The sequence below is a fragment of the Gymnogyps californianus genome, chromosome 5, assembly GCF_018139145.2.
Source record: "Gymnogyps californianus isolate 813 chromosome 5, ASM1813914v2, whole genome shotgun sequence".
NCBI classification, from domain to species: Eukaryota; Metazoa; Chordata; class Aves; order Accipitriformes; family Cathartidae; genus Gymnogyps; species Gymnogyps californianus.
The window spans coordinates 64,471,587-64,484,137 of NC_059475.1; the positions used below are offsets into that span (position 1 = coordinate 64,471,587).

Sequence of the window (12,551 nt, forward strand, 5' to 3'; positions counted from 1 at the left end):
GAGGATACCTCAACTCCTTTGGCCTTTCTTGGTAGTACGGCTATGATCAACTGGAGAAAATACCAAGGAGATTAATTATCCACATTCTTCTTGAATTGTTGTGGTCAGACAGGGGTATTTAAGGCTATAACCTTTCAGGCCTGAATGACACAAATTCTAGTGCTTGTTATTGTTTACAGAAAATACTCCAGCTTATGATTCTCCGTCTGTTTGCTTTTTCTGCAGTACTGTTGCCTAGCAATCATTTCCCCATCCTGTACCTGTTCTCAGTACTGAGCTTCATGTTTATTTCCACACCCACTTCTTCCACTCCTCTCCAATTTATAAAAATCATTTTGAATTCCAGTCCTGCCCTTGTACAGCTTAGGGTCATCTGCAGAATTAATAAACGCACTTCACATTTCTTCATTCGAATATACAATGATTCCAGATCTGCTGGAGACAGAGTACAGTAAAAGGCTTATCACCAAGTTCATTTCCCACACCTGTGAGATCAAACCATGATAAACATTGCTGAAGTTACACACTATAAAATGGAGCAAGTAAACTGTGAAAAATAATTTATTGTACTAATTTTCAACAGTCAGTAACCTTAATTTTATGTTCAGAGATAAAAGATTACAAACGTGTCTCATATGGGCAAATATTTGGTGAGCTGTTCTTTTAAGTCTCAGCTAAAACCATCATTGCAGATCAACGTGACTTGCAAGTGGTAACTCACATTCTACAAGCTAAATACAACTAGCAACCATCTTCTCTTTCCATCTCAAACAGGGCACAGCAACTTTGTCTCCCACAAGAAGCATTCACCAGGTGAATAAAGGCACCAGGTGCTGTACCGTGAGACAGCTAAGGTATACCAGCCACTACCAGTATTCCAGCATCACCTGTAGTTCTGGTCCCAGTCACTTCTCGTTGCACGTTCAAAGGCATCCAAAACAAGCACTTTGTGTTACCTCTGGCATTTACATTTTGTCATTAAAATTAACATTAGTGTTTCTCCAACTGGATCCTCTAACATCTTCTTTTCCTCTTGGGGAGAGATACTTCTGAAAGGAAATAAAGAGATTTTTCTGACAAGCTTTTCAATGTATCTTCCCTCATGGGAACGATCAAAGTAGAATTAATTCTGCCCAGCAAAGGAAATTAATTAGAGGAGCTCTTGAGATCCCCTCCCAATCCCTCTCCCCATGCTTTTAAATACAAAAAAAAAAATCCTTCTAGATTCTACAGCACACTATCATTCAAAATATCAATTAAAATTCCATTGATGAACAAAATACTGTACTTCAAAACTTACTCAATCTTGAGAGCTTTCTGCTCCTCATGAACACCTTTAAGATTTCATTGTGAATTTGACAAATGGAATACTCACAAAATTAAGCACAAAATACCTGAAGAGATTGCTTAAAGGTATTTTTAGTGCTTCAGAATTTGCTGACAAATTCTGAGAAATGGAGAATGTTCCTGATTTAGAAAGAATCTTTTTGTCCACAACAACTTGAAGGAAAAGTAACTAAATGAAGTACAATATTAAATGCACCATTGTGCCTTCAATCTGACCATTTAAAATTGAATGAATTCACATTGTCTACAAGGTGGATCAGAGAATGTAATCTCATTTCAGTACTACAAGATACTCTTTTGCTTTTTAAAAGAGCAAATATAAATGTCCTACCTCACTACAAATGTATTTTTATAGTTACTATGCTCCCTTGTATGAAATATCCTTCCATTACATACAATTTTGGATAGTAAATTAACTCCAAAAGGTATACTCCTCACACTGATCTATGTCATTAAAGCTTTCCAGAAGTTGTACTTAACCCTTGCTCACTCACCCTTTAAGCAACCTAATTAAATCCTACTGTTTCAGGTTAAGAACCAGTACCTCTGGTCTATCAAGTCTGCCTTCCACTACATAAGCAAGACCCATCAGTCTTAGACTAACTAGAACTGCCAGTGGAAATCACACCTTTAGCTGGCCAGCTCCTCTCCCAGGAACACTACCTGTGCTTGAGACATGGCAGCAGTACCCTGGGCTCTTCCCAGAGCACAGCTAAATAAGGTACCTCAGGATAAAGAGGATGCAATTTTCTTTGTACAGTGTCTGTTCCATGGTGCTTATGTTCTCCTCAAGCAATACTGAGAACAGAACCTGAAGCTTCTGAGTTGCAGAGCAGTTCAAGATCATCTAACATCTCAATGTGTACTACATGCATTTGATGCATCTGTAGAGCAACTCCACCATCAGCTTTGAGAAACCTGCTTTACCATTGCTTCCAAATAAAAATTACTTTATTTCCAGTAACGTGAGTGATAGCAAAGTCATCCACTCTTCTGCTGCGGTTCCCAGAATCCTACCCCAACTATGTCAGACAACTTCTAATATAGCAGAGGACGCTATTACTGTACACGTATACTGGAACTTAATCCTTGAAGCATTGCCCAGCTGAAACCAAGGCTACAGGGGAAACTTCTATGTCCCCTCACTTCCACAAACGTGAAGGCAGCAACGGCTATTCTGACCTCAAGCGCACGTTACCTAAGTTCCCAGAGCTACTAGAACAGGTATCTTCTGTAAGTGGGAGAATGACCAAAAAGTCACTTTTCCCTACACATTGGAACTCTTCAAGCCAGATTTGTATTATAAAGAGTAAGTCTCCTTTTAACTGGACCATTTTTAACTCTGAACACACTATAATGAAATCTATGTAGAAAAACACGACTCAGGATTTTGCCACCATGTGTGTGCTCGTAACAAGGTCTCAAATCAGAGCTTCAATTTTCATGCAACAATTTACAGGATAAAAACTAATCTAGCTTTTGCAAGGCAGCAACACATAGTCCAAAATATCAGCTTTAGTTTCAGAAAAATACAGCATAGTAGAGAGCTATTAAAAAACAAGTCACCGGTTTGTTAGAATTTCAATCATTGTACCTTCTTCATCTGAGTTCTCTTCTGTGATTATAGGCATCCCGATATGCCGAGTAACAGTTTCCTTTGCCACTTGCATTTCACCTGCAGACAGATTTTTAGGAAAAACCGTCAGCTTTTTTTTGCTTCTACATCTCAGGTCCAGCATTTAAAAGTTCACTTGCTGCTCTCTTAACTTTCTAGTCAGGCTAGAGGCTGTAGAGAAACACCTACGTTTCACAGTACCTTCATATGGCTCACTAAAGAAACCTTCAATTACAAGTAATTAACACTACAAGTTTAAAGCATATTAATCACTAACTCAGTCCAGAGATAACTCAAAATGCCCTTATTCCTCTTCAACACTTCATCTACTGTTTTAAAGTGAAGCAAAGGCAACATTGCATAATGCTTACCTCTGAAGATGGATGAATTTTCTCAGTAACTTTTTTTCTAGCAGATGCTAAACAAGTCAGAAAACAGAGTTTGGAACTTTGAAATGAAATCTCTGTCTTCAAAATAAAGTTCATTCAAAACTATTTTGCTGTTCAATTTCATTTAACCTTTAATAAATAATAAGTAAATGAAAAACTTAAATGGCAGAGCAACTTCTATCAGTTTAAAAGTTGGATATCAGAAAGATTATTTCCTTAAGAAAAGTAATTTCCCATGTTTTCAGAACTGGGAGACAAAGAAATCTAAAGGAAGTCTTGGAAGACAAAAAAAAGATGCATAAGCAGGGATGTGTAAATACCTAGAAAGTAAAACTACACCAATCCAGATGACATAAATGCTATGATAGCAAAATAACTAACTAAATCAATCACTGGTCAGTTCAGATATGCCAAAGATCAGCAACACCAGATACGATCTCTCCAACATGAGACCTGAAATAGATAGCTGATCTCCCTCTCCTTCCTCACCTCCTCTTTGGATCTAGCAAAGATCCACCACCTTATACTAGCAAAGTATAAGACACCAGGTCTTATCTCACATCGAAATGACTCAGTCCTCAAGTTATGAGACTTGATCTCTTTCAGAATATATTAACATAAATTATGACACCATACAACAAGAATCCATATAAATGGCTAATCCTTTAAGTTGCTGGTCTCAACATCATACTTTCAACAAACTTCAGAAATAAAAGAAATGAAAAATATATTAACTTAGCAGCTTTGGATCAGGTAAATCAATTTTTTTGAAAAAACGTTCGGTCTGAGGCAGAAAGGAGTTCCCAGTCCAATTTTCTTACTTTTAAAAACGTTCACCATATCCTCGCTTACTCCGTTACATTCTGTTTGTACTTATTCTCTCTGTAGGCAGCCATTCTTGTCACCCACAAAATTCTATCCTCTCCACAGCATTCAAGGGGAGATTACAGGCATTTGCATTTAATATTCCATAATACTTCTTGTTAAAAGTTTGAAGTCTTTTTCTGACTACATTAAGCAAGGGCCTTCACTGAGCGCGTACAGGGTCATTCCAATGCTTTTATCAGTATAGATAAACCAGAACGATATCAAGTACAAGCAGTTAAAAGTATTTCCTTCCAGGGTGCATTTCAAAGCAAGAAAAAAGGTCCCAAAGACTGGACATAAGTACTCTGTACCTGTTTTTAAAAAGTTTGCTCCTTAAAATTGGTTTTGTTCCTAGATAAAATTATATTTCTCAGGAGAAATAAAATAGAATTACAGAACAGAACCACAAAAAACAAGTCACAGGTGTATAAAAAACCCTCCTGTCAAGAACAGAAAAGTTAAGTCTAGCTATAAACTAAACAAATCTAGAACTGTTATAATGTAATAATTGCAATACTGAGACTAAGGAAACAATTTGAAAAGAGTTTTGAAACTACATCAGTTGTTGACAAAAGATTTGTATTCACATGGAAGTACTAGGAATTTCAGTAACAAAAGAACAAAAATAAAGGAGTATCAGATGGAAGGCGAATGACTGATGTGATAGTGCAGGTATTAGTCTCACAAAGCAATCATCGTCTTTAAGACATCAATATCATTTTCTCTTCAGAAATATTAGAGGATATTCCTTCAAGAGCTCAGGAACAGAATAGAAACAGGCAAGGTTTACTTTGGTTTTCATGAAGATAGTATGAACTATCAAAATTATCAGATAGGCTGATTTTCATCAAAAAGCCTCAAAAGTAGAAGCTATCTGTCAGAAGAAGAAACAGTTAGACACATAACTTAATCTCCAGTATGTTTATTACATGGCAATAGGAAAAATTAAGACACTGCCACACAGGATGTGCTTTTCCAAGGTCAGGCCTTTCCAGAGAAAAATTAGCAGGACTATCTATGAGACTTCAGATTAACAATAAACTGCATGCACTCATGTCGTCTTTCTACTGACCAGACTGTGGAAAACAGACAAAAAGGTTCGATTACGATACTGGTATCACAAAACATCTCTTTAATCTTCTGCCTCCACTGATCAACAGTAAAATTGAACACAGCTGCCTCAGCTAGCAAAGCAATGGATAAACTTTTGCAGTCGCTCCAGGTTCATGAATGCAATGGAGAAATACCTTTGATTTCCAAAGAATCTCTTCTCCTTGCTGGCTGTGGTCTCCTACTGTTTTTTTTACTTCGGCTTGGAGATTTCCCATAATTTGATCCTGATTCAGAAGATTCTAATTTTACTTGACGATGTCTTCTGGATTTGGAAGCCTAGAACGCAAACATACATATGAATGATACAAAAAAGCTAAACTTCTACAGCCAGATATTATTGTATGTCACCCAGTACTTTACAAATCAGCAAGGACCAAAGCATCAACTTCCATGTCAGGGTGGAGAAGGGATGGAAGGGGAGGGAGGCAGGGAGGGAGGGGAGAAAGGAGGATTCCCACTAGTTACTGTTCTTCAGTTTTAGCAGGCCAATGGCTGCCTATGATTTGATGGGCGTATCACTTAAAATACAGGTAATGAAACATTCATTTATTTTCAAACCATTCTCTGTTGGTATCAACCTACACCATGTTGCACACCGCTGTGTGCAAGCAAAAGCAACACTTCCGAAAACTGCTGCACCATAAAGCCTCTTACTGTCATATTTTGCTTAGGTGCCTAGAAAACATTATCACTGCATATTCACAAGTCTGGACTGCTATACATTCCAGAGCTCTGTTTCATTTAACAATATATTTTTCAATAAGAGATTTTAATAAACAAGGAAAGTTTTGATGTTTCTCATAGGCCTGCTATAAAAAAGACAAATCAACAGTATTTTTAAAGTAGCAGTTGTCGAAACAATGTTTCTAAGAACTTCCAACTGACTTTAAACCCCCAAGTTCCATTCTCACAAGCATCTTCAGAGATTCCAATACCTAAGCTTCAAGGAATTTGAGCAATTAAACTCGCAAGTGTTTTTATTCCATCTATTCCATCCATTAAAATTCCACCTACTTAAATGGAGTGTAAACATTAAAAGATACCTTGTAAATCAAAATCCCCCAAGCATATACCATATCTGCACTGTTTCCATAAATCTAACAGGAATAATAAGAGCTTCATGTTTCCCCGATGTGTTAGGAAAACTAGAACATTCAAAGGTTGAATTACAGAGTGCAATTTTAACTCATTCCTTTCCAACACAGCATTTACATTAAACTGGTACTTAAAACTGTTCTTTAAAAATAAATACATCCCTATCATCAAATTTTATACCTACCTCAACAACTGCAGAGTAAGACCTGTATTTGATTCTAGCCAATGCATTTGCTCTTTCAGAACCCTGCAAAGAAACAGAGATGTCAGAAAAAGTTTTCATATTCTATTATAGTAGTATTGAAATGAAATATCACATCACAAGACAATCACTTGAGCAATATCTCACTACAGCTGTAATTCTATAATTAGAATTAGTTCTACATAATTAGAATGCTGCCAAACTGTTACTTAAAGAAAAAAAAAAGTTCAAATTTCATTAAAAAGGCAGACCATAATTTTGGCTGCCTTCACTGTTACAAAGCCCAGAAGAGAAAATCAACTTTGAAACTTCACATCTTACTCAAATTCAGAGTTGAAATAAGCAGATAAGTACAACATGAGATAATTTCATAGCATAAAAAAATGGACATTGCATTTAGTTGAAACTCCAGGAGGAACCATAAAGGAGCTGGCCAAAAAAATACAGCTCTTTCTTTCCCCTCCTTACTTTATTGCGAGCATTCAAGAGCTATCACAGCAGTGAATGCTCACAGCTCAACAAAAAACAATGTGATTTAAAAACAAAAACAAACAAACACAGAAAAAACAACCAGCCCCGCTAGCTATTCCTGGAACTTATTTTGACACTATCAAGCCTTGACATACACTGCTTAGCTGTGATCTGAAGTCAAAAAACCAACAGATTTGGCCTGCGCAATGTAGGAAACCAGTTCATTTTTCTTACCTCTGATTCTAGCAAAGTCCCTTCTTCCTTTTTGTTTGGTATTTCATCAGTTTCTTTAGCATTTAGGAATAATTTCTGAAAAAAAAAAAAAAATAAAATTTTTTTTAAATGTCTGTCATATACAAAGCAGCAAAAATCCAAGAATTGTGAAAAACAAAACAAATATTTACACATATGCCCATTGTCTTCATCGATCGTACACCATGGCCTTTCCTTGATACAAGAGTAAGTGTTACAGAGTTATTTCATATATACTGCCCGTAAGTCACACCTTCCAGGGCTTACCTCTCAGCAATCATTTATGTTATCATAGCGGCAGTACCACGTACAAGTCCATGTCCTTTCCCCCATACCACAACTCTGCTTAGGGTTTTACTCATTCCATGTCTTCAGTGTTACAGATCCTTCTACTTAAGTCTGAGATTTACAAAGTATGTTCAGAGGTAATTACACTAAGAAAGACAGTTCTGACATGTTCACACAATCTCCTAAGTTGCCACAGCACAATGGTTGATATTACCTACCATTCTGTTCTGCTGCCATTCCTGATGTTCCAAAGTTATGTCTTTAAGAGTAACTACAAATTCATCTTTTATCAAGCTCAGCGCCTTGTCTGGCTGGGATTTGTCAGCTGAAATGACACACTTCATTTTCTGATAGTGGTCATGAATATTCATCAGTTCCTAAAATAAAAAAGATACTCTCTTCAGGAAAAAAAAAAAAAAAAGATTCCAGCAGTAAAGCAATAGTAGTCCTCAATGAACAAAGCCAGGGTTATACAAACCATTCTAAGGAGACCATGGAACTGGCAGGAGTGTTAGAAACAGATTCTGTTTAGATCAGTTCAGTTTTAGGGAGCCTAGCAATACAGCTATCGAGCACTGTCCCATCAGTCCACCAAATAAGCAAAAGAAGAAAGAGTCTCTTGCGTTATTTAAACTAAGAAGGAAGTCTCAGTGATACTCAGGATCAGTGTTCATAGAGGTCTCATTCTGATATGGTGGTCTATTTCCATCTCTTTGGAGAAAGCATTTTACTTCCTCCTTTTGAGGAAGCAGGTCTTCTCACCCTGCCATTTCACAGATTACCGATTTTTGTACCACTGTAGTCAACCTTACTGATGATACATATTTGCTAGCAGCAACTGGAAAAACCTGTAAACAAAGATCTATTACTGAGTCATAATGAGCAATATAAGAACCTATACTCAGCTTGAATTACTCCATTTTTTATCAAATGTATTATATATTAAACAAACCCAAGTTTTAAAAGGAGAAAAAGGTTAGAGAAGGCTATAAACTTGCAGATAAGTAAATTCATATTACCACAAGTATCAAGCCTCCAGCTGCAACCTGCAGACATAGCAAAACAAACATGCTTCCCCTTACCCACAATTTTCCATTTTTCTCTGCCTAAGTGACAATTAACCATTTATACTCTTCCCCTTTTACATCTTACTGAGGCAAAACCACAAAACATTAGAGCATATTTCAGTATTGAAAAAGGTACCACAATTCTTCCAAAATAAATGCCGTGTTTCTGACTGTTCAGTAAAATTGCTGGCACGGACTATTACCCTAGTCTGCATTCCATATGAAGACTTACAAAGGACAAGACTGTGCTAATTAGATAAGTTATAGCCCTTGAACAACAGAAGAAGAAAAACAAAACAAACCAAAAAAACCCCAGTAATTAATCTGTAGTTTAAAAGTTACTGTACCTCCAATACATCATTAGTGATGAGGCTGTTTACTCTGTTACTTGGGTCCTTAAATTCTTCTTTAAATTCGTTTTCCTGAATCTTCTTCTTAGTTCGGTAGTTTAGCTAAAGCAAGAGACAACCTTTGTAACCTAAAAGCAAAGTTAAAATGGCACCTCCTCTTGAAAATTCTTACTGCATATCCAACCATAAAGAGATGCTGAAAGGCATAAAACCAGCTCATCAACAATAGCATGCAGCTTTACTGTCAAGTGCTCAGTCAGCACTTTTCAAAAATTATTCCCTAGTCAAGAATTTAATCCAGCACTCGGATTCAAGAGTTTGACATTTCCACAAATTATAAGACATCTCAAATCTAATAAGAACATTAGATACTGAAAAAATATTTTCAGGCAAGACACATGCTACATTCAAACATCTTCTAAGCTTTACATCACAGACCTAGCTACATAAAGCAAGACATTACATTTCAACACAGCCTCAAAGCTAAATACATGAGTGCTGTTGAACTGTCAGCCATTGAAGGCTGAAGATATTTTATTAAAAATGTTAAGTCATTAATGTAATAACTCACTAGCTTTGGCATTGCTGTGAAATGGAATGCTCTGGCAAGTCGCAGTGTCCTAAAGATGTATGCTGCGTCATAATGTTGGGAGTCTATCAGATCCTGTTGAAATCTCTGGATTTCAGGCCAATCCTTGAGTGCAATTCTGATCTGCAACAAAACAGTTGTATATTGTCATACCGACCTGCTATTTCAACAAATAAAAATTCATTCAGCTGACTACTGTGATCACGTTATACTACGTGCAGCACTTGGATGTCTAGGGTGTAACATGTCACGTGATCACAGAACTACAGAAAGGATCCTACTATAACATTTGTTACTACTATCAAAATTTAATGCAGATAAGCCTATTGTACTGTTGTGTTAAATATTCTCACTGCAGTTGATTTCTTTGACAGTGACATGGAACACAAGCCCTCTTTTGACATTTGAAAAAGTTAACTCTTCACATTCCGAGATGCCTGAAACGATACACACCTAGGAGACTCTCACTCACTAGATGATTAGGAAATAATACTCATACCATGATTTGCTGCCAGTGAAATGCTTATAAAAGTATCCCTATCTTCTTGCTTTCCTTCCTCTCCCATGTACTCTGCCCACTTCATTTTCGCTCTACCCAAGTTAGCTGCTTTGATAATTCCTGGACTCTCTAACAATTGCTATATAGCAGTGGTTTTAAAATTCCCTAAATTCATCTCCATAAAAGGTATTGACTTCTCTGAAGTTAACATACGAGATGCAATGGCATCATTGCAGAATACTTAAACTTCAGTTTCTTATTTAAAGAAGTTGGACTCAATTGTGCACACGTACACAACATACATCACACAGTTTCCAAGTAAACCACTTCTGCTTGCACTGAGTTTCCAACTCCTTTATATACTGGTTTCCTGTCCTAGAAGCAGCAAGGAGGCGTGTCATTCGGGCATTCACCCTTTCAACCTATTTACGGATTAGACTTCCACTTCTGGTTAACAGGAACTGGAAATAATTCAGCCAGTCTTCATTCTGTTGAAATTCTAAGAAATAACTGGCACTGTAATGGAGTTCTCCAGAGAGCTGATGAGCGCATTCCTTGTTACCATTTTGAAAGCTCGTCTTCTTCATTTTTGAACAGAGAAGAGCTTCCTATCTGGCAAACAAGATTTCTGAGATCACAGCTACAATTTAGGAGGCATACGCAATATTTCAGTCACCACCATTTAAGTTCTCAAAACCCAAAGGTGTCTGAAAGGCTACCTCTTCCAAAGGGACCATCCGGTTCTAAACATTTTTCTTTTAAGAAAGTGAGAGAAAATGTCCTACCCATTTAAGATGACAAGTTATACCATATACCAGATACATCTAGTATCTCTTGAGAATACAACCTCAAGAACAATTACCTTTTGTTTTGGCTGGCAAAGCTGTGTACTATAGAGCCCATACAAAAGGTACAGAGCACCAACTCGAATCTGGAAAGCGTACGGGGGCAAGAAGTACTGCTGTGCCAGTTCTAAAGTCTTCTTTGTGAGCTTATTCCTCTCCAAAGCTCTTATTCTACCACTAAAGTAAACAAAAAGGAAGCATGTTAAAGCAAGTAACTATGAAAGTGCAGGCTGTAGAAAATCCATAATGCAGAAATAACTTTTAGGTATTTTAAAACATACTACCATAGGGCTCAAGTTCTGGGAAGTCTTCAAAGACGGCCAGACCTTAAGCTCTCACACAACACTGCATGTAATTCCCTGTATTAAATTAGATGTAAAGTGAAAAATGAAATACCCTACAATCATATTTTTAATCTCATGTCATGAGCATTGCACCGAACTCCCTGAAGCATCAGTGTTCAAATCACATGCATTACTAAGGTGCAAAATAAATTGAACTAATAACTGTTTTTCAGTATTACACATGGACCGATGCTTCAGTGCCATTTACCTACACACCAGCCAGGCAAACCTTCCCAAAAACTATGCCTGAAGGGAAACACGGCTCACCAACACCCCCCTTTAAGGTCCCCCGCACTACCAAGGGGCAAGCTCAGCAGCGGGGAGCTGTGGGCTTTGGGAGGGGGAAGACACACTCCCTGAGGCGAGGCTCAGCCGCCGAGCGCCGCGCAGAGAAACGCGAAAGGGCGGCCGGACCCGGTGTCCTTCAAGCCGGTGCCGCTAAGGGCGGCTCGCAGCGAGCAGGCCGCTGAAGAGGCGGCCCGGAGGCGGGTGGGCCGGCCGGGGCTCTTCACTCACTAGAAATGGTGTGGAAGCGGCGCTCCCGCCACAGCTCGGCGAAACGCTCGAAGCGGACGGTGTCGGCCTCCTGGAAGGCGCCGAGCAGCTCCTCACAGTCCGCCTGCAGCCCCGGCACCGCGCTCATCCCGCCGCCGCTCCGGGCCGTGCCCCCCCCCCCCCCCGCGCGCGCATGCGCAGCCCCCCACAGCGCCCCCGAGGCGCCTGCGCAGCTTCCCCGCGCATGCGCACTCCCCGCTGGCGGGAGGCGCAGCTTGGGCTTCTCCGTGAGGGAGGGGGCTCAGGCCCCGTCGCCGATGGGAGCTCGCTCCGTCTGCCCCGGGGCGGCTGTCCCTCCTGCCCCACGCCGCGGGGACGAGCCTGGTCCGCAGGCACAGAGGCCCCTTCCACCAGCGCGCCCCTCGGCCGGCCCCGGAGTGCAGTCGGGGCGCAGCCCAGGAGGAGGAGGAGGGGGTCTGGGCGGGAAGGAGCGGCCGGCGGGTTCGGCCAGGCAGCCGCCGCCGCACGACAGCCCCAGGGAGCCTGGGGATGCCGGTGAGGCGCGGCGCTTCGGCGGTCCCCGTTCCCCCCCCCAAGCGAGATCGGCGGCCTGCAGCCCGGCAGCCCCGGGAACGGCGGGGTCTTCTGAGGGAAAGGGGGGCTCGGCAGCGCCGCGGTGCGCCCGCGCTTCGCGGTCGGGTAGACGTGACGCGCCGCCACGCT

The 12,551-nt window shown here is 39.9% G+C and overlaps 1 protein-coding gene across 1 annotated transcript; it reads right to left on the reverse strand.

Annotated features, from left to right (window-relative positions):
• Window positions 1-545: 545 nt before the first annotated feature.
• Window positions 546-11,976, reverse strand: SNAPC1 (small nuclear RNA activating complex polypeptide 1). The gene is made up of 10 exons (XM_050897520.1): window positions 11,846-11,976; window positions 11,007-11,166; window positions 9,628-9,768; window positions 9,054-9,158; window positions 7,858-8,016; window positions 7,334-7,408; window positions 6,611-6,673; window positions 5,466-5,607; window positions 2,942-3,022; window positions 546-1,049 (listed from the first exon to the last, which is right to left on the reverse strand). Exons 1-10 carry the CDS (start codon window positions 11,974-11,976, stop codon window positions 1,015-1,017), a joined length of 1,092 nt encoding a protein of 363 aa, XP_050753477.1. The 3' UTR covers window positions 546-1,014.
• Window positions 11,977-12,551: the final 575 nt, after the last annotated feature.

What these genes read in the sequence shown, in the direction of transcription:
- SNAPC1 (XM_050897520.1), bottom strand. Translation starts at nt 11,976, where the DNA reads ATGAGCGCGGTGCCGGGGCTGCAGGCGGACTGTGAGGAGCTGCTCGGC. An exon ending in AATGGCAGCAGAACAGAATG is followed by an intron (nt 7,409 to 7,857) that starts GTAGGTAATATC and finishes TTTTTTTTTCAG; the next exon opens with AAATTATTCCTAAATGCTAA. An exon ending in AGAGAACTCAGATGAAGAAG is followed by an intron (nt 1,050 to 2,941) that starts GTACAATGATTG and finishes ATTTCCTTTCAG; the next exon opens with AAGTATCTCTCCCCAAGAGG.